Below are 21,625 nucleotides of genomic sequence, written 5' to 3' on the forward strand. Positions count from 1 at the left end.
ACAATCTGATTTATCTTGATATTTCACCTAGATTCCTCTCCGTCTTAAAAACTTCACACAAACTGGGTGTTCATTCTAAAAGGAGCCACTGTCAAGTCAATCATTTAGGCTCAAATTTCAGGCTGTGGTTGTTTTTTTTAAAAAAGAGAGATTTACAAACTCCGCTGTGAATAAGAGTTGGGGGTTATTTTTGTTTAACGTCATGAAGACAAGTACATGTAAGTAACCCCCTACAGAGCTGGAACTGACACAAGAAGCAGAGTGAAATGCAGACAGCAAAACTTATGACAAATAGCACCTCGGGGCTACAGTTTTTAAAGCTGCCTAAGGGCTTTATGTTGTGCCTTTATACAACATTAAGAATAGAAGGAAGCCACATGACACAGCTGGGTTCCAAATAACCATGTCTATTAACTAGATACAAACATACAAGGCCTAGATACATATATACAATGATGCTTCTGCAATAGAAGCCAACTAGATGGTTCAATCCAATTCCTATGCACTGCAATCTGTCTACGCAATTCCCAAACAAACTGATTGAAATAAGGCATCCAAATCCTCTAAATGGCTTTGAAAAGCTCAGTCTAGATTGCCAAAATTCACTCCCTAATAACTGTTGTTTCCTTAGTAAGATATGAAAGGAAGGTATTTTTATCTCAGTCATGTCCCTTAAACCACATATCAAATTACCAATAGTCTTCAGAGTAGCAGCCGTGTTAGTCTGTATTCGCAAAAAGAAAAGGAGTACTTGTGGCACCTTAGAGACTAACAAATTTATTAGAGCATAAGCTTTCGTGAGCTACAGCTCACTGCATCCGATGAAGTGAGCTGTAGCTCACGAAAGCTTATGCTCTAATAAATTTGTTAGTCTCTAAGGTGCCACAAGTACGCCTTTTCTTTTTATCAATAGTCTGTTTCTCCCTCTCTCACGCACATGCTCTTTCTAAACCACCCCGTTTTGTCCCAGCAGGAGCCAAGGTGATTGCAGTTAATGTAAAGCTTAATTACTGGTTTGTGGGTTGTTGTCCCTCCCCACCCCCTGAAGTCGATAACAGTGAAATTCTAAGATCAAGCCAGAAAGTCTATTAACGAAGTTGTATCCAAGTTCGTGATAAGTCAGGCTGACTCTTGGGAAAAAGAAACACATCACAGATTTATCGTTAATCTTCAGACTCAGCTCTTTAATCAAGGCAGCTGTCTAGAAGTTAATAGGTGTAAAGCTTGATTTACAACACAAAGGAGATTAAAAGATAAACACTCTTTCCAGTTTTATTTTATTTTTCAGTTCGGCACAGTTTTGATCTACCAAAAAGGAGTCTTCTAACTATTCTTAGAGCAGTTTTTAACATGCAAACTCCTGGGCAGATCCATTAAGAGACCAAAGAGCAGGCTTCCATTTGCTGAGAGAAACTCTTTGCCTTTTCATTTACACTTCGGGATCAGAGCCTGACACCGAATCCCCTTTGTAACAAGAGGCTGTCCAGCACCTTTACAGCAGGCAAAAAGATCAAAGACGCAGCAAAGGGAATTCTGCCCCTGCACCCCAGAAAGCACTGAGAGCAGCATTTGGGTCATCACGTGGAGCATTTCAAATTCTTGGATCAAGGGATCATTTTTAATTGCTTTTGGGGGGAGGCCCCAACCTCCTCTCAGCCCAGACATAAGACACCCCCTATTTCAGTAACCCTCCCACCTGCTAAGGAGCCGTTGTCATGAAAGGGTGAGCCCTCAGTGAAATCCCAGTGAAGACAAAGGCAGATAGAGCCCCAGTTACCAGGTTCCTTGGTCACAGCTCCCTAACCATTCTCCTAGGGCTTATACACACACAGCCTAACCAGCTGCAATCTCAGCCTCCAGAGGATCTTGTCCCTCCCAAGGCCTCTAACATTGAGACAAGCCGCAGGCTTTACAGATGAGTCACCTGACAAGGATCTGTTCAATTCAGCAAACAGCTTCAGCTATTTCTGTGCACTTCCTGCAGTCCATTGATTGAAGAAGCCCAGGGCAGGATCCCTCTTACCGGAGCAATGCACAACACCCTGCAATGATTGGCTGCATCGTTAATATAATTATAACATAAGCATTATTAACAAATAACAACATGAGATTCAACTTGGAAGGGTGCATCTGGGGGAAAGAATCCAATGCCCAGACACGCAGGGGGAGGGACAAGCCTGGGAAGCAGTGATGGCCAGAAGAGGGTGGGAATGATAGGGGATAGCAAATTAGGCATGAGTTTGCAATGGGATGTAGTAGTAGCAAGAGTCCAGTGCAATTTGGGGTGGCACATGCAGCAGGGGCTACATCTTGAAGAGTGAATTAATTGCTGGCCACCGCAATACCAGAACAATACTGACAAACTGGAGGGAGTTCAACGAAATGCAGCTACAATTATAAGGCAGCTGAGGGGACCGGGGCTGGATCAAGGCCCCAGCTCCTGCAGTCACATGATAAGACCAGAATCTCAGCTTTCATTTTAAAAGAATTGTGTTTCTAACCCTCACAGACACAAAGAAAGCCTGAAAACATGGTGTGAGTGTAACCTGAGTTTGCAGAGAGCCTGAAACAATAACTTCAAGAAGTGTACACTGCCCTATTCATCTTAACTCTGAAACCTGCTACCACACCAGAAGGGGCAGGGCCACAGCCTGGGGGTGGGCCATATGGGACCTCAGCATGGGCTGGCCCTAGGGTCCTGGATTGCCTTATCTCAGCCTAGGAGGGACTGATATATAAAACAAGCTTAAGGTCCAGATTGTGACTAGGTGTCCAGGGTTGCGGGGGAAGAGCAAGAGGAGCCTTCCCCACCCACCACTGCAATATGAGTTGAAAGCAGAGGTCAAGTGCCAGGCTCACCCCAATGGTGGCACCAGCCACTCCAGCAGGGGAAGGGATGAGGAGAGGGCAGGACTGCGGCCTCTCCCACTCCTCACTGGCCAGCAGCACTGAGGAATGTGCACTCTGCATCCTTTTAGGGGGGGAGTGGGTTGCCTAAAAAGGCCTCTTGAGGGTCTCTTGGGCTCCCATTGGACTGTGCTTTGAAGGCCCAACCCAGCTCTGAAAGTGCAACATCTGTGTCACTCGGCTGCAGGGGGGATCAACTGAAGGGTGGAAGCAGCCAGGAGAAGGGTTAGGATGGCACAAGAGGGTGTGATTGGGAGCAATGGGATGGGGTTAAGGAGGCTGAATAGCAGCAAAGCCTTCCTGCCAGGGAGACCTACCAGTCGGCCACGGGGCGTGGCAGAAGCTCAGTTGCATGGAACTGTGAAAGGAACGTTGGGCAAAGCCCTCGCACGTGTCCTAGAGGGGACAGTCCTGGCCCTGGCCCTGGGCGAGGGGCTGGGTGTTCTAACAGGCCTATCCTGTCCCCAGTTTCTGTGAGGAGTCAGGCCCCAATGCAGAAAGGAGGGGGCCACTTCCTGTGGGAATCAAACCCGTCAACTGCTGACCCAGTCAAGCCCAATATCATCATTGGTAGTACAGTGGCAGCTAAGATCAGGTCCCCAGGGTCCCAGGCATTGAGCAGAGAGACAAGGTTCTGCCAACCTCGTGAGATCAAAAATCATGAGACGGGCCCCCCCAAAATCACAAGATTGGCCCTAAATATCATGAGATTGGCTCACAAAATCATGAGTGGTTCCCCCCCCCAAAAAAAGACTAGACGGTGTTTTTTAGTTTGTCTGTTTATTGCTGCAACCCCCCACCCTGCCCAGCCCCACCACGTGTGGGTCACACTCAGTGTCGCCCTCTCTCCCGAATGTATTGGCTGAGTGATTTTGGCCCCATCTGCCTGTCCCCTGCCCAGCAATGTATTCTGCTCTCACCCAGTTTCTCTCATCCGTCCAGCCTCCTCTCTGCTCCTGGGACTCTTCGCCCCCGTCTCCCAGGCCTGGAGGGGGCTGCAACAAGGTCCCCTCTCTCCCTTCCAGGCGTGCGGGGAGCTCCAGGAGCTCTTCACCCCTTCTGCCCCCCTCCCAGGCCAGGTGCTGCAGGGAGCAGGTGCAGAAGAACCATCTCCCATTGCTCACAGGAGGGGAGGAGGGAGCAGAACTGCCCTGAGCAGCTGGGCTTTTTCTCTCTCCTCTCTCCGCATAGGAGAACGGCTTTGGGGCGCTAAGGGGGAAAAGAGCTCTTCCTACAGAAGCTCTCATTGGTTGCTCAGCCCCAGGAGGTGGAGCAAGTGGGGGGCGCAGGCAATCAGAGGCAGATTTCCCCCAGGCAGGGCTACATTCGGCCAGAAGGTTGGAGCATATCTGGTCATTGCAAAACGGGCGCTGGCCTCGGCTGCAATCCCATCCCTGGGAGAGCTGGCCACACGGGAGATAGGCTCTGCGCCAAAGAGCTTCAGTACTAAGTAAATGAAGGGTGGGAGGGGAAACAGAGGCACAGGGAAGGGTCGTGATTGGCCTAAGACAGAGGTGGGCAAACTACGTCCCACGGGCCACATCTGGCCCAAACCCTGAGCTCCTGGCCCAGGAGGCTCACCCCCAGCCCCTTCCCTGCTGTTCCCCCTCCCACACAGCCACGCCACCGCATGGGCAGCGGGGCTGCGAGCTCCTGCCACAGCGAGCGGCATGGTACGGGGGGGGGGGGGTGGCGTGCACACGCAGCGGTGAGAGGGTTGGGTAAGGCGTCCTGGGGGCAGTCAGGGGACAGGGAGCAGGTGGTGATTGGATGGGGCGGAGGTTCTGGGGCGGTCAGGGGTCGGGGAAACAGGGCGGGTTGGAAAGGCGTGGGAGTCCCGGGGGGGCCTGTCAGAGGGCGGGGGTGTGGATAGGTCGAGGCAGTCAGGGGACAGGGAGCAGGGGAGGTTGGATAGGGGGTGGAGTTCTGGGGGGACGGTCAGGGGTGGGGTTTCCCAGGAGGGGGCAGTCAGGGGACAGGGAGCGGGGGGGGGGGGTTGGATGAGTTGGAGGTTCTGAGGGGGGAAGTCAGGGAGCAGGAAGTGGGAGGGGTCGGATAGGGGGCAGGGGCCAGGTTGTTTGGGGAGGCACAGCCTTCCCTACCCTGCCCTCCATACACTTTCGCACCCCGATGTGGCCCTCGGGCCAGAAAGTTTGCCCACCCCTGGCCTAAGAGGACACAGCAAGTGTGGCAGAGCCCGGGTTAAACCAGTAATAACCAGAGACAGGCCCGCACCAGAAGTCCAGATCAGAACTCTCCTGACCTGACCAGAACGAGGAGTAATGGTCTCAAGTTGCAATGGGGGAGGTTTAGATTGGATATTAGGAAAAACTTTTTCACTAAGAGGGTGGTGAAACACTGGAATGCGTTACCTAGGGAGGTGGTAGAATCTCCTTCCTTAGAGGTTTTTAAGGTCAGGCTTGACAAAGCCCTGGCTGGGATGATTTAACTGGGACTTGGTCCTGCTTTGAGCAGGGGGTTGGACTAGATGACCTTCTGGGGTCCCTTCCAACCCTGATATTCTATGATTCTATGATTCTATGACCTCTGGGGAGGGGCAGAGTCAAACCCAAACCCAGCTCCAAGTTTCCCATTGCGTGGTTTCAGTAGCAGGAACCCCAAATCCATTCCAGATGCCCTGAAATGGAGGGTGCCCATGCAGGACTCTCTCCGGCAATAACACAGGGCCTGAGAAGAGTTTCCATGCCAGGGGCTAGAAGCTGTGCAGAAATCAACACGGGCGTTGCTGTGAGCTTCTCTCTGCTAACCCATCCTCTGGGGGCCTGGGTTTTGTTCCAGGGGCACAGCATCCATGAAGCATGAAGGGAAAGAGGGCTGCAGCAGGCAAGCAGGAGCAGAGAGCCGGCCAGCTGTGGTGCGGGGAGGGGGGAGAAGAGGAGGAGGAGGAAGGTAGATGGCCTGGCCTCCTTCTCTGCCTTCATATTCATGGCTCTGGAGAGGAAAGCGGAAAAGCAGCGTTAGGCAGGAATGTGCTGCTCCAGCCAAATCGCTGGCTGCCCCAGCCTCTGGCCACACCCAGCTCTGCCTGGGTAGGAGAGACAGTGCCTGGACTCTCAGCCAAAGAGCCACTATTTCCCCACTAAAAGAAAAGGAGTACTTGTGGCACCTTAGAGACTAACAAATTTATTAGAGCATAAGCTTTCGTGAGCTACAGCTCACTTCATCGGATGCATCCAAGTGAGCTGTAGCTCACGAAAGCTTATGCTCTAATAAATTTGTTAGTCTCTAAGGTGCCACAAGTACTCCTTTTCTTTTTGCGAATACAGACTAACACGGCTGCTACTCTGAAACCTGTATTTCCCCACTGTTAGGGTGACCATATGTCCCTTTTCGAGCGGGACAGTCCCTTTTTTAAGACCAGTCCTGGCCGTCATGACTTTTTTTGGCAAAAGTGGGCATTTGTCCCATTTGCTCTTCTTGACTTGATCAGTTGGCAAGAGCAAACAGGACAAATGCCCATTTTTGTCAAAAAGTGAGGTGTGGTGGAACGTGCCGGAGGGCTTCAGTGTGGGGGAGGCAGGCAGGGTTCCAGTGACCAGCAACCCTAGCCTCGGGGTGGGGTGGGGGGGCAACGGAGGGGGCAGGCAGGGCTCCAGTGACCAGTGGCTCCAGCCTCACACAGAGAGAAGGTGGGTTCCAGAGACCCCAGCATGACAGGAGTAGGGTGGTGGTACACGGATGAGCGGTTTGGGGAGAACGGGGCGGGGGGATGGGATTTGGGCCAGTCCCACGCAGTGTCCCATTTTCCCTTTAGAAATATGGTCACCCTACTCACCGTGCCTCCAAAAGAGCTCTCGGCCACAGGCACTTCACTGCGGCTAAGAGAGTTAGTCTCCATTCGTGTCCCTAACTGTCCCTTTGCATTAGAAACAGGCCAAGCTGTACTGCTGCATCCAAACAGCCCTGTTGTTTGGATCAGTGTTCAGGTTGCCAGGCTGTTGGGATGTGGAACAGGATTTAGCCATCCCCAACGCTGGGGGAGGATTGGGTCTGCCAGCCTCTGCTGCTAATTAATCCTAAACCAAACCCCTCTCCATTTCCAATCCAGTTTCGAGCAGCCAAGCAGCGAGAGCAGAGGCAGCCGCCTGCACAAAGAGCCCTCCCCATGTTCCACAGAAGTCAATGGGGCTTACTCATGGCAGCAAGGGGTTGTAGGAATTTGCTCTTGACCTGCAGCACCCCTGCTATTACACTCCTAGGACACCCCGCCCCGCAGCGCACATCTCCTGGCTGCAGCACCCCCTGCTACTCCAGTCCTGGTACAGCCACCCACACAGCGCTGCCAGTGCACATCTCCTGGCTGCAGCACCCCTGCTATTCCAGTCTGGGGGGTGCCCACAGACAGAGCTCCTCCAATGCATCTCAGTCCTGACCTGCAGTCCCCTTGCATCTGTCTTTCAGACTCAGGCAGCCAGTTGTGGTGGACTGCGTGACCTCTCCAGAGGTGTCTGCCTCTGGCATTATCCTTACTATGCCAGGGAACCCCAGTTAGAGCATTCTCTAGCAGAACTTTCGCAGGGCTCAGAGCAAGCAGTCTCCTTAGGGAAAGTGATGAAGAGAGCTCCAGACATGCCCTGGACAGCTGCACACCACATTTTCCTCCACAGCCTGATGCTGCCGTGCGATCTCTCTGGTTTGGGGGCGGATTATTCAATTTTTCCACTAACTAGTTTTCATGCCTTTTTTTTCTTTGAAAGGCACAATGTTTTCTTTGAAACAGACAGAAAGTAACTGCCCGTTCGCTGCCTGTACAAGCCCCACCCTGATGCAAGGCTGAGCCTTTTCCCTCCCACCACAAAACATTTAACAACAGAGGACCCCTTGGCACACAGAAAGGAAGCTGCTGAAAATAAACACTATTTTGAACTGTTTTAACTTCTTGTGCTGGCACTTTCTGAGCTGGATCCCACTCCCCTCCTCTCCCTGCAGAGGGGGAGCCAGCTACACTGGGAGTGTAGCCGAGAAGGCTCTGAAAACGGATTTAACAACCCTTAAGTAAGTGGCTTAGTTTTCTTCTTGTCTTTACATTTGTTCCAGGGGTAGCACTGAAATAGAGCTGCTTATAAATAAGCACATGCACCACCCTAACTGGGAATGAAATCCATTAGCAAGGGGAGACTTCTCCCCGAGGATGGAGCATTCCTGTTTGTCACCCAAACTGAGTTTTTCTTGGCCTGTTGCTAGCTCCAGCCCTTGAAAGAAAGGGTTGCATGGTTTTGGTTTTGTGCAATCGTTCTGTGTTCCCCTGAATAATGGTCCTGGATTTTTATCATCCCATTTCAGGTTTAGAGTCTTTGAGGAACACTGCACAACACAAACTTTATGGCTGTCGAGATCATGAGTCTGATTCTTCACCCAGATTCTCTAGTTTTATGCTAGTGTAAGTCTGTTGATCAGTGAGTTTGACTGGTGTAAAACTGGGATACTGCCGTAGGGAATTAGGGCCCTAGTTTTTAATGTTTAAACACATAGTGATTTTAAAGAATAACTGTAATGGAATCACGAATGGATAGAAATAATAGAGAGCACTGGACTGAACTCTGTACTCATGCCCCCGTGCTAACCCATGGACTTGAATAGGGCTACACTGGGGTAAGTAGGGTGGTAACTGACCCATTGTGAACTAGTGATCTCAGGCATCAGGTTTGGACTAGCTCTCTGCCATAATCTCACTAGAATCAGCTCAGTCTTCCAGGGGCCTGTAAACTAAGTACCAGATGTGTGTGTGTCTTTCATAGGAGACCTTAAAATCTGGGTTCCCTTTATCTGATTGGCCTGATCATGAAAGATCCCCTACTACTTTTCAGAGAAGTTTGGGTTTCCATGGCACCAATTTTATATTTGCCATCTGCATGCAGGATGTGGGGCTGGCTCTTTCACAAAGGTCGTAGCTAAAGATCTAGCCAGGTGGCGTTTGATCTGCAAGGAGGCCATGCCCCTTTGGGGTCTACCATGATCAGGAGGAGGATGGGTTTCTACAGTCAGCCCCCAGAAGGCTGTGCGCCATTCAGGAGATGCAAAAGACTATGGGGTAGGTACTGATACAAACTCCAGGGTAGGTTTACCAGCCTCTCAGATGGGCCTTTGTCAAAGCTCTAGTGTCAGTGAGTTGAATCATAGCTCACACCTGAAATCTTGGTGCTTGATGGGTTTGTCTAAGGTTCATGTCAGTTATACCTGGAGTGCAAAGTGAAGCCCAAGGGATTGAGGAATCCAGCCTGATGACCCAGAACTGCTGCCTTTTCACACAGCTCCCTGCCCATCTCCCCCTGCAGAGGTGGCTGCACTTCAGTGCTGCTGGGCTATCTGAGAAGCAGTGTTGCCTGGTGGATAAAGCACTGGACCGGGTACTCAGGAGACTTGGGTTCTATTCCTGGCTATGCCACTGATTGTTGGGTGACCTTAGGCAAGTCACTTCACCGCCCTGTGCCTCAGTGTTACCATTTGTAAAATGGGGGTAATGATACTGACCTCCTTTGTAAAGCGCTTTGCGATCTACTGGTGATAAGAGCTAGGTGATAACATATGTATTCCAGGCTCCCATCCTACACGCCCACTGAAATCAAGGGGTTTCCTTGTCTGAGGGCTGCAGGAGGGGCCCCATAATTAGCAAAGTGCTTTGGGATGCCCAGAAATGATAGGTGCTATTCTGGTGTAAGGAGCACAGAGGGGAAACCATGCAAGCTAGTCAAATGCCGATGGGATTTCACTGTTGCCTTGTCCAAGAATCTAAGCTGGGCCCTATTGCATGGCAACCGGGCTGTGACAGTAGAAAGCAGGTGGTAACTAAGCCCCGGCTAGTGGATGAGTGTAGGGCTGATATCAGCTGCATTGATACAAACCCGATGTACTCTCTTAGTGGTGATACATTGCACACCTGTGGATTGACTTTTGGTGAAGACAGACAGAGCCCTGGGAGACTTGCTGCTACCAGAACACCAGGCTTTGTTCTCGTTCCATTCTCCAAACACCAGAGCAACCCGCTCTGGTTTCTGGGTATTGCTGCTCAACTGGCCTTTCCTGTACTAATGAATACTGTAATCAGACCTGCCGGCAGAGGGCCTTCTATTGCCCTCTATGCACATCACCAATGACACAGGAAATCGGAGCTACGCTCAGGGCTTATCTTCGGGGCATCAGTTAGCTCAAGTTACTGCACTCAAGTGAGCCTAGTGAGAGAGACCACACTTCAAAACTCTGGCAGCAGAGTGTGACTGGATTAGCTGCTGAGGACTTGCTGTAAGTGGAGCCGTTGCAACCCCATTATTAGCTTGAGCATCAGCAAGTTGCAACAATGGAGCTTCAACCCATTCCTTCTGGCAGGCGACCTAGCTCCAGTTTAAAGCACCACTTACAGGGCCGGTGCAAGGATATTTTGTGCCCTAGGTGAAACTTCCACCTTGCACTCCCCCTCCTTCTTTCCCCCCCCAACCTCTGAAAACTGGTAAACTTAGCATTATAAACAGCTTGTCAGAATGGGTAACGGCTGTTGTAATGTTTCTTTTTTTACCTTTAAGGCGTTTCAATTGTTTGCCATTGCCTCTGATGGTGTCCCATTCAAAGTCTTACTATTGTGCAAAGTTTCAGAGTAGCAGCCGTGTTAGTCTATATTCGCAAAAAGAAAAGGAGGACTTGTGGCACCTTAGAGACTAACAAATTTATTTGAGCATAAGCTTTAAGTGAGCTGTAGCTCACGAAAGCTTATGCTCAAATAAATTTGTTAGTCTCTAAGGTGCCACAAGTCCTCCTTTTCTTATTGTGCAAAGCTAAACAATTGAGCCTTGCATTGCATCACCAGCCAGGTTAGGCAGGGTGACAAATCCCCCTTGCCCCAAAGGGCCATTATCCCCCGCTGACTAATTTCTACTCCAAGTCTTAAAGCAGACGTTTAAGTTAAATACATTATTCCTTCAATATTACCCATGCACACATCTCTATTGCTGAGGGGCAGGTACTGAGGTGGGAGCTGGGCGCCCCAAGCCCAGGGCAGCAACAACCTCAGCAGCAGCAGGGGCAGGCGGGGAGTGTAGGTGCCCTGGGCTCGGGCCGCCTGGCTCCCCCCGAGTGGCACCCAGTTCCTGCTGTTCTCGGCCGGCAGGTGCGGGGCCCCAGCCGAGCTCGGCCCTTTGTATCTCCTCCGCGGCGGCACCCCCCGCCCACGTCCTCCCAGGGGGCTGCGGCAACAGTGCCCGGGGAGCCTGAGAGGAGAAGTGGCCCCCGGGCAAGCGGGGGAGACTCCGAGGTGAAGAGGCAGCTGGCCCTGGTGCGGCCCGAGCACTGGAGACTGACAGGTACCTGCCCCTAAGGAATAGTGTAAAAAAAAGTTGGGGGTACCTCTTTTTGGCACCCCCAAATCTTGGCACCCTAGGCAGCTGCCTAGTTCGCCTAGTGGTTACACCAGCCCTGATCACTTAACTTGAGCTAGAGATTTTTGTGTGTGAATGCGAGTCAAGTTGGGGTAATTTTCAAGTATAACTGTGAAGACACACCCTAAGACATCGAGGGTATGTCTATACTACAGTGTAAGCCCAGGTTTAGTAGAACTTGAGTTAGCAGACTTGGGTTTCTTAGCCTAGGGCTTGAGCATCTACACTCATTGGAAACCCCAGGTTAGGAATTGTTGAACCCTGGGTGCCAACTTGGGGGTCCAGTATCTACATGGCATTATGTGGACCTGATCCACAACCCATATCCCAGAGTTCCTACCGCCCTCCCAAAACGTGGCCATTCAAGCCCTTTGTTCGTGGTGCAGTATGGGAAAACTTGACTGTCCACCAAACTTGACTGTCCAGGGGACAAAGAAAGACAGCACATGGGATTGTGGGATACTTTTGGTGGACTCCCAGAGCACGTGTCCAGTGGCGCTGCATCTACACTGCAAAGGAATAGGACTTGAACCCTGGGTCCTGGCTTGACCCAGGCTCAGACCTTCCACTCCCTTACGGTCCTGAGACGCTGAGTCGGATTAGTGCGATTTGTGTGTAGATGGAAGGGAGGTTAGGCTTGAGCCTGAGTTTGAACCATGGGCTTACTTTGCAGTGTAGACGTACCCTGAAACTTTTATGCTGTATTAAAACACCCAGGGAGGCTTTCCTTATATCCATTCTAGGAATAGGGACTCGTGTTAGTCACAAGACACCCATCCATTCATCATCAACAGTACTGGTCACTTGCAACTATTAGTTCAATCCAAATCTACCATACTAGGCCTAAATACCTGTGATTATCATCAGACGCTGCCATTCTGCAGAACCTTTGGCCCGACGATCTCCAAACTGCTGTTACTAATACTCATTCGTTAGGCCCAGGGATACAGATAACTCAAATCAGAATCTGCAAATGCTGAGGCAGTAAACCTGACCTAGGAGGAAAACCTCAGTCCTATTGAACTCCCAGAGAAGCGAGTGTGATTTGCCTCAGGGTTACACAGCAAAACAGTAGCAGAGGTGGGAACGCAATCTAAGAGTCCCAACTCCACACCTCTGCTCTAATCATTAGATAACACTGCCTTTCTTTGTTGCAGATTTACAGGATCTTCTAGTATGGAATGATAAAGCTCATGCCAGTCTGCTAAGGAAGGTAAGGAATGCTTGACTGGCCTCATATAGGGAGGAAGAGAAAAGGCAGTCAGTCAAAGAGGTAGGGTCAAAGGCAACTGATTTTTTTTTTTAGCAATCATCTCTGGCAGGTAGTTTTGAAGAATTCAATGGGAAACGGAAAAGCCTGAGGTTTTCCTTCTAGCTCAAATTACTCCCTCAGCAATCCCTTCTGCTCCTTTGTTTCTCACAGTCATTTGAAAAATACTTTTCATTCAATAATGTTCATGGATAGATAATGGTGTTAATTCTGTGCCCTAATGATGAAACTTAAAGTGTCAATATTGTTAACTATTTCACTGCGAATCATTGTGGATGGAATGTGTCACTGCTCTGAGATTGAGGGTGGGGTTTGGGTACTAATATTCCCACTTCAAAAGTGAGTAAGAGCAGAGCTGTGAACTCTGGAGTGTGTATGAAGGAGTGTATTCAGAAAGGAAGGATGGTCCACTGGTTAGGGCACTTGCCTAGAATATGGGAGAGCTAGGGTCAAGTTCCTACTCTGGCACAGACTTCTGGTGTGACCTTGGGCGAGTCACTGAGCTCTGTGTGTTTCATATATGAAAGATTGAAAGCTGCTCAGTTACTATGGTGATAGGGGCCACATAAGTACCGTACCATACATTTTCAACTGTGTCTAACAATCTTGCTGAAGCACAATGTCAATTTGGTTGCAGTTCAGCAGGATCCTCAGGTACTTTGGCTAGCTAGTGGGGGTGGGCCTGAAGTCAGCATATGGACTCCTCCAAATGAACTGGTCTCCCTGGGGTAGCTCTCATTTTGCAAGTCTAAGGCTCTGGTCACCTTTAAAAATGTGCCAGATTGTGACCATCCGCCACATGTGGCTACAAAGGGAGCAGCTCGCCGGAGGCTCTTTCTCTCTTTCCCTATTTCAGGGCCAAAGATCCAAGGGGAGGGTGCAGCAAAGTGGGGGCCAGCTACCCCACTCAACTCAACCCCTGGAGTTGCTCCACTCCCGTTAACAAAGTGTTCCCTTCCTGAGTCTGATGTTAGGAAGCAGAGAACCCGGCTGATGTGGAGCCGGGTCCATCCCACCACCCAGACCACCCACCTATTTCTCTAGACTCCCACTGTGACCCCCTCCTCCTGACAGCATCCAACCACGAGTTTCCCCAGAGATCTCGGGGAAGCAGGGCAGCCATCAGGGAGAAGGTGGGGGTGCAGTGCCCTACTGCTGCCTCTCGAATATTGGCTCTATGATTCACATTTCTCAGTGCTGTTATTGTCGTTGTAGCCAGCGTGAGGAGAGAGGACCCAGGCTGCTGTAGGCATCTTCTATTGGGTGCTCAATCCAAGATGGCTGCCCTCATCACTGAAAACTTCCGCTTCCTTTCTCTGTTCTTCAAAAGCAAAGATGTGATGATCTTCAATGGCCTGGTGGCCCTGGGTACAGTGGGCAGTCAGGAACTCTTCTCTGTGGTCGCCTTCCACTGCCCCTGCTCTCCGGCCAGGAACTACATCTATGGACTGGCTGCCATTGGAATCCCAGCCCTGGCCCTGTTCCTCATCGGCGTCATCTGGAACAACCACACCTGGAATTTGGTGGCCGAGTGCCACAAGAGAGGGGCCAAGAACTTCTCAGCTGCAGCCACCTTCCTGCTCTTCGGCTCCATCATAGGGCGGGCGGCCGTGGCCCCCGTCACCTGGTCGGTCATCTCACTGCTCCGTGGAGAAGCCTACATCTGTGCCCTCAGTGAATTTGTGGATCCTGCCTCCCTAGATAAATTTCCATCCAGATATGGACCAGAGACCCTGGCCAGGTTCCCTTGTAAGGACATTCCAGGGAACTTGACAAGTTTTAAGGAAGAAGTTATAAGAAGACTAAGATATGAGGCCCAGGTGTTGATTTACTTGTATGTCTGGGTGTGGAAGGAGTGTTGACAAGGAGTTAAAGGAGACTGGAGCCAGGGCTCCTGTGTACTATTTCTGGCTCAGGATGAGAGTGAGACTGAGAACAAAGACTCCAAGACTCAGACAGAAATTGAAATCCTGGCCCCATTGAAGTCAATGGGAGTTTTGCCATTTACTTAATTGAAGCCAGGATATTACATAGTGTTGTCTAGTGGTTAGAGCAGGACACCTGGGCTGTATTCCCAACTCTGCCACTGACTTACTGTGTGACCTTGGGAAAGTTACTTTCCCCTTCTGTGCCCCATTATCTTCCTCTCTGTGGGAGATAATACTCACTTTCCCCTCTGTGGCTCAATCTACGTACCAATGCATTCTCTTTGAAACTGCAGCATTGGGAAGCCAAGATAAGCAAAATGGGGAAAGTGGCCCTGAAACACCCAGCTCTGTTCTGAGCTGTGACAGGGCAGGATGCCCGTCCTGTCTCTTTTCAAGCCACAAACCGCTCAGAGCTCCATATTTACTATATCGTACACTCCTTAACTCACTCAGCCGAGGAGTGGGGAGACAGAAGGTACCTTCCACATCGGAAGTGGGGGGTGAGGGGGCAGCAGCATCAGGGCCCAATCAGGCTCCACCTCCTCTTGAGCACATTCTTCCTGTGGTAGCTTTCTCCAGCCCATCCCCAATTTATCAGTTAGGCACAGCTTTGCCCCTCCGGTTCACTCTGGGGTGATTTAATTGATGTTCCCATGATCAGAGTGCTGGTAAAGCTGCTGTTGCCCAGCCCTCTGTCACAGCAGCCCATGCCTGCGAGCACCGTGTTTTCAGAAATCTGGAGTGAGTTACACCTAATCTGAGGTGCGAGCTGTCCCAGGACCAGGGTTAGTTCCCAGAAACCTGTACACTTTTTACATTAATAATCTGCTTTGGGGGGAAGTTTGCTTTTGAGGACCTACCGAAAAGAAAAAAAAAAAACCGTAGCATTTGTTAGGTGCAAGAGGACAATACATTATCCAGACACCGGGAAATCAGTTATCAGAACCAACTCCACATCAGCTGACCCAGTGCTTTGCAGCACCATGTTGGATCTGAGTTAGACAGACAAGTCTGTTCACTCTGCAATGATCCCCTTGTGACCCAGTCAGGAGCAGAAGTGATGGGGTGTCCTTGAATTAGAATAGGAGTTGCCCAGGTCAGGGTGCATTGGCCATGCTGTGAGGGGTTCCAAGTCTGGAGTAGGAGGGGAAGCTGCAGATCAGGACTAAGGTTCATCAGCTGAGCTGTCTTGGCTCCAGTCTGGAAGAGCAGGAATTGTTGCCGGTCAGGACTGAAGGGCATTGGCAGAGGATTGCTGGGAATCTCGCACAGCACCTGCTTATGCTATAGTCAGTTCTAGTCAGTGGCTATCAGTACGGCATCATGTTCACAGAGACAAAGAATCCAAGGGCTGGTGTCCTCCTGAGCCAGCATGAACTGGGGAAAACGCCAGTATGAAATGGGGCAGGTTCTTTAATCAGAGATTGGACTGATGAGCTGTTCTGATGTAGCCCTCTCTGTCTCTTTCTTAGCTCTTTGGATGGCTGCTCATTGGGGTCATCGCAGTCTTGGTTTTCCTCACCAAGTGCCTGAAGCACTGCTGCTCGCCACTGAGCTACCGGCAAGAGGGCTACTGGGCCCAGTACCGCTCTAGCGAGGCCAAGCTCTTCCAGCGCACTGCCGAAGTCCACTCCAAGATCCTGGCTGCCAACAATGTCAAGCAGTTCTTTGGCTTTGTGGCTCTGAATAAGGAGGAGAAAGAGCTGGTCGAGGAGTTCCCAGTGGAGGGAGTCCAGCCAAGCCCGCAGTGGAACGCCATCACCGGGGTCTATATCTACCGGGAAAATAAGGGCTTCCCACTCTACAGCCGGCTCCATAAGTGGGCCAAAGGGGTGGAAGGGAACGGGCCAGGGCCTGATGGTCAGGAAATGGTCTTCCTAGCCACATAAGAGAACCAGCAGCCCAAGGGGATGACAGGACCAGTTCCCCACACCATCTTTGCGTCACTGTACGTTCAAATAGGTAAAAACGGCACAGGTGCATGGCTAGTTGATTTGCTGCTAATTCTCCTCCAAACAGCTGTTCCTCCTGGGCACAGCACGAGAGGAAGGATGAACAGCTTCAGGATGAAGACCAACTGCATCGTGCCAGGAACCAGTCTCTATGACACAACCATGCACTGCTGCTCCCACACAGAGGACGTGGCACCTAAAGCCGGTATGTGCACCCTGTCTCCAGACTATCAGTGCTGCAGCCCTACTGTTCTGATGCACAGACAGAGCTCCCAGGTCCTGCCTACAAAAAGACATATTACAGATGGGAAACCAGATACAATACACTGCCAGCGTTCCCCCATCTCAGCTACGAATGCTGCAGCCTCTTTGCTCTCCTTCATTTCAGGGTCAGGACAAGACCACCAAGCACAATTTCCTATTTTATTATTAAGAGTTTATCTTGCGGTTCTATAGCATAAAGAAATTCCCAGGACACCTGATGGGCAGCGGCATCAGGGGTGGAACAACAACAACAGTCCATCAATGCACCAAAAAACTCCAGAGTCTCAGGGTTTGTCTACGTGAAGGAAGGGAGGGGGTAGTATGCAGTAACTTGGATTGGTGCACATTGAAATGACCTGCGTTCACACAATGCAGACCCTGAAAGCACAGTAGCTCCATAGTTAAAGGGTACAAAGTTCACCAGGCACTGGAGTTAATACAAACCTATGTTCATGTATGCACATTGCTCATTCACACTAATTTGGCGGGCCTCTAAGTGCCATCCCACACTGCTTTGCATGTCCCGAGGACTGACCTGTCGGTTTACCTGTGTATCCTCCCCCTCCACTTCTCTGGGGTCAAGTTGCACTGATGCCAGCAAGTAGGACATGGATATTGCACAGGGAAATTTAATGAAGTGGAATGTAATTACCCAATTGGAAACTAGTCAGGACATCAAACACCCTCTTTCATGAGCACAAATGGTCATCAGCTTGGTTTTATGCATCTGGAAGACAGCACCGTCAGCAGACCTGCATCCTGCTGAGCTGGGTTCGGACAAGTTGAGTCATTAACACCATTTCCTGCAGCACCTTGGGCTTCTCATCCAAGCACTGACCAGCTTTGCCCCTGCTTAGGGTCTGAGATATGGCAAGCTCATAATCAGACTTAGTTACAGTGCACACTCTTCACACTTAATTGTATCAGTTAAGCATCTTCCTCCTACTGGAAGGAGACCAGAAACCAGCCAGCCAAAAGACTGCATTATGAGCATGTCTTGTGCCTGTAGAGACTGAGGTTTGCATTGATGGGAATCGGTGGGATTTAGCCATGGAAAGCAGAGACCACTCCTCCCTTCTTTCATTGGGCTTTTTAAACTGTTTCTACTGCCTTAGATGGCTCCTGAATGAGATCCTTGCAGATTCTCTCTCAGGAACTAAGTTCCACTCTGAGAAACAGACGGGAGGTTTAAACGTACCACTGTCATTGCACTATTGTGTTGTCCACTGGCTGGACACGATTTGAATTTATAGCATTGCACAATTCACCAGTCTCTAATTGCATGTTGAATTACACAATTGTCTCTATTTTAATGGTTGGCAGCATGTTGGAGTTAGCTTTTCTTATTTATAATGCTCCTTTATATATGCACCTCGTTTTTATGCGCTTTTGCTATGCCTTTCATGGTACTGTCAACCCCAAATGTACAGACATCATGAGTCAGGCACTTCAAACTCATGCGACTCGATTAAAAATTAAGGTTTTTTTAAAATAAATAAATAAATTTGAATTATTTTTCCTCTTTGCTTTCTGATCTCTGAACATTTTGCGTGCTGCTGGGTCAAAGAAAAGCGTGAAAATGTGAACCCGAGGGCCAGAAACTTACTTTGTTTTTTTAAATTAAAGTTCCGCTTCTGTCATGTTCACATGACTCCAGGAGCTGACGGTTTAAGCAGACCACCAACTATCATGAGAGTTGGTGATATTGCTTTCATAATCCTTGCTGTACTGATTTGGGTGCAGGTTTTACAGAGGATCGATGCAGTGGGTGAAGGGAGGACCGGACCCTGCTCTCTTATGAGTAAGAGCTGGAGCATAGCTAGCAATTGGAAATGGGCACTGGGGGACAGCTCAGGAACTGCTGGTGCTAATACACACAGGTTGTCATCGCTATACATCACATGCTGGCAGGAAGTGACGTGATGGCAGTCCCTTTGCTAAGGTGTTTGAGTTGGGTTTTTTAATTCTCCTTTTCCTTTATGGTACAGACCTTCTATGCAGCTCTCCTTGGAGATCTACAACAGACAACAACCAGGACGCTTAATAAAAGTATGACAAATAGAAAGAAGTCAGGATTTAGCATAATGAGTAACTGCTGTTCATGCCCATCAGCTGAGTCAGGAACTCAGGCTATAGCAAGCAATAGCACCACCACTCCATCAGCTTCTAGCCATGGGCTCTGCTGGTTATCAACTAGGTATTGAGCATGGATTTTGTAATGAAGGAAGGAGCCCAAGACTGAGTTAGGAACAGCCTGTTCCTCTCTCAGGAGACCTCCATAAACCGGGCAAAAATTCAAAAAACAGGCACTGTAGCCAAGATTCTTTTCCACTGCCTCTCTAATGGCTGAAAAGAGCAAACACAAATTTAAAGATCAAAAATTAATCTTAGATTCAACTAATTACAACCCACACCCTTCTTACTAAAGGTTAAACAAAAGCGTCACAAAGTCATCTTGCAAGAATTTATTTTATAACATTTTGAAGGGCCCATAATCCCACGCCTCAGATTAACCTCCCGACCCTGAGGCCACAGAACCAGCCTAAGAAGATAGTTCTCAACCTGGGCTGACGTTGGTCAGTGAGAGCCTTCTGACGCTCATTCCTTCTCTACATAAAAAGGAGGGAATGAAAGGTGGGCAGAGGCGCGTAAACACAGACCATAAGAATGGCCAGACTGGGACAGACCCAATGGTCCAATTCACCCAGTGTCCTATCTTCTGACAGCGGCCAGCGCCAGATGCTTCAGAAGGAACGAACAAAACAGGACAATTATCGAGTGATCCATCCCCTGTTGTCCAATCCCAGCAGAGGTTTCGGGATACCCAGAGCATGGGGTTACAATCTTGACCATCGTGGCTAAAAGCCATTGATGGACCTAGCCTCCATGAATTTATCTAATTCTTTTTTGAACGTAGTTATACTTTTGGCCTTCACAATATCCCCTGGCAACAGGGTGATGGGGCGTTGTGTGAAGAGGTACTTCCTTATGGTTGTTTTAACCCTGCTGCCTATTGATTTCATTGGGTGACCCCTGGTTCTTGTGTTATGTTAAGGGGTAAACAACAACACTTCCTTATTTACTTTCTCCACACCAGTCATGATTATATAGACCTCTATCATATCCCCCCTTTGTCATTTCCTTACAAAGCAGAACATCCCAGTCTTTATAATCTCTCCTCACATGGAAGCTGTTCCATATCCCTAACCATTTTGTTGCCATCTCTGTACTTTTTAAAATTCTAATATATCCTTTTTGAGATAGGGTGACCAGAACTGCATTCAGTATTCAAGGTGTGGGCATCCCATGGATTTATACACTGGCATTATGATATTTTCTGTCTTATTATCTATCCCTTTCCTAATGTTCCTAACATTCTCTTAGCTTTTTTGACTGCCACTGCACATTGAGATGTTTTCAGAAAACTATCCACAATGACTCCAAGATCACAGTCTTGAGTGGTAACAGCTTATTTAGACGTCATCGTTTTGTATGTATAGTTGGGATTATATATTTTCCAGTGTTCTTTACTTTGCACTTATCAACATTGAATTTCATCTGCCATTGTGTTGCCCAGTGACCTAGTTTTGCGAGATCCCATTGTGACTCTTCACAGTCAGCTTTGGACTTAACTATCTGGATTATTGAGTATCATCTCCAAATTTTGCCACCTCACTGTTTACCTCTTTTTCCAGATCATTTATGAATATGTTGAACAGCACAAGTCCCAGTACAAATCCTGGGGGGACGCTGCTATTTACCACTCTCCATTGTGAAAACTAACCATTTATTCCTACCCTTTGCTTCCTGTCTTTTAACCAGTTACTAACCCAAGGAAGGATCTTACCTAATTTCATGACTATTTATGTTGCTTAAGAGCCTTTGGACAGTACCCAGATTCGGAAGGGAACAACAAGAGATTCTGCTGGCGGACTATTTTCCAGTAAAGGGAAGAGGTCACATTTTCTTTCATGAAGAAGGGTGTGACATTTGGAATTAGGCCCTTCAAGTAGATGTATAACACCTCAGCCGGAGAAGCACAAAAGAACTCCCTGATACTATACTTGGCTTCTAACGATATAGTTCGTCTTATGGAGTTAAGTGGATTTAAAAAGAGGAGTGCACAGGAAGGTTTTGCTCAGAGCTTTCTGGAAGATGTCCAAGACAAATATTAATTAACAAAAGAACTGGTAGCAACCTAATCTGTTTTAGGAAAATCACAACTTCCTTTGCAGTTGGCAATGGGGGTATATGGAGATATGTTTCTTTGTGTTAGATCTAGTCATTGGCTCTTTTGATGAAAAATGTTCTCTAAGAGTCACCACTTGCATGGAGCCCCTTGGACTCTGCAGGATGGTCCAGGGGTTAGGTTGCTAAATCCGGGATTTAGGAGATGAGGGGGTCAATTCCCTGTTTTGCCAGATCTCGTGTGTGACCTTGGGCCAGTCACTCCACCTGTGTCACAACTCCCCAGCTGTACAAGGGGGTAACAGCACTGCCCTACCTCAGCGGGAGGATGTCAGGATAAATTCATTAAAGATTGAGAAGGGCTCGGATACTACACTGATGGTAGCTATATAAGAACCTTAGATAGGCAGTCAGATTCCAAGTATGAAAGGGTTAAAATGGGATGGGTTATTTTTCATTAAGTAACACTTGGTTTCTTCTCTCAGTTTAATGACCTCTTAGACAGCTGCTGCTCAGGCAGTCTCCTTTCTAATTACTGTCCATCACAAGCCATGTTTGTTACCCGAGAGTTGCTCATGAGCACTGGATCAAGTTTAATTGGATGGCCATAGGCTTTAAGAGGAATCAGGCAGGTTGTTGTGCTAAATTGCTGGCAGCACAAAGGCACTGGAGACAAATCTTTAAAGACACCGAAGCAGGTGAAATGTGAGAACATTCTTAGTGATGCTG

At 49.0% G+C, this 21,625-nt stretch overlaps 1 protein-coding gene across 1 annotated transcript; it reads left to right on the forward strand.

Moving 5' to 3' along the window:
* Window positions 1-7,539: 7,539 nt before the first annotated feature.
* Window positions 7,540-21,561, forward strand: CALHM2 (calcium homeostasis modulator family member 2). The gene is made up of 3 exons (XM_038410740.2): window positions 7,540-7,923; window positions 13,780-14,384; window positions 15,965-21,561. The coding sequence occupies exons 2-3, from the start codon at window positions 13,842-13,844 to the stop codon at window positions 16,379-16,381; spliced, it is 960 nt and encodes a 319-aa protein (XP_038266668.1). The 5' UTR covers window positions 7,540-7,923; window positions 13,780-13,841; the 3' UTR covers window positions 16,382-21,561.
* The last annotated feature ends 64 nt before the right edge of the window (window positions 21,562-21,625 follow it).

The sequence above is a fragment of the Dermochelys coriacea genome, chromosome 7 (assembly GCF_009764565.3).
Source record: "Dermochelys coriacea isolate rDerCor1 chromosome 7, rDerCor1.pri.v4, whole genome shotgun sequence".
NCBI lineage: Eukaryota > Metazoa > Chordata > Testudines > Dermochelyidae > Dermochelys > Dermochelys coriacea.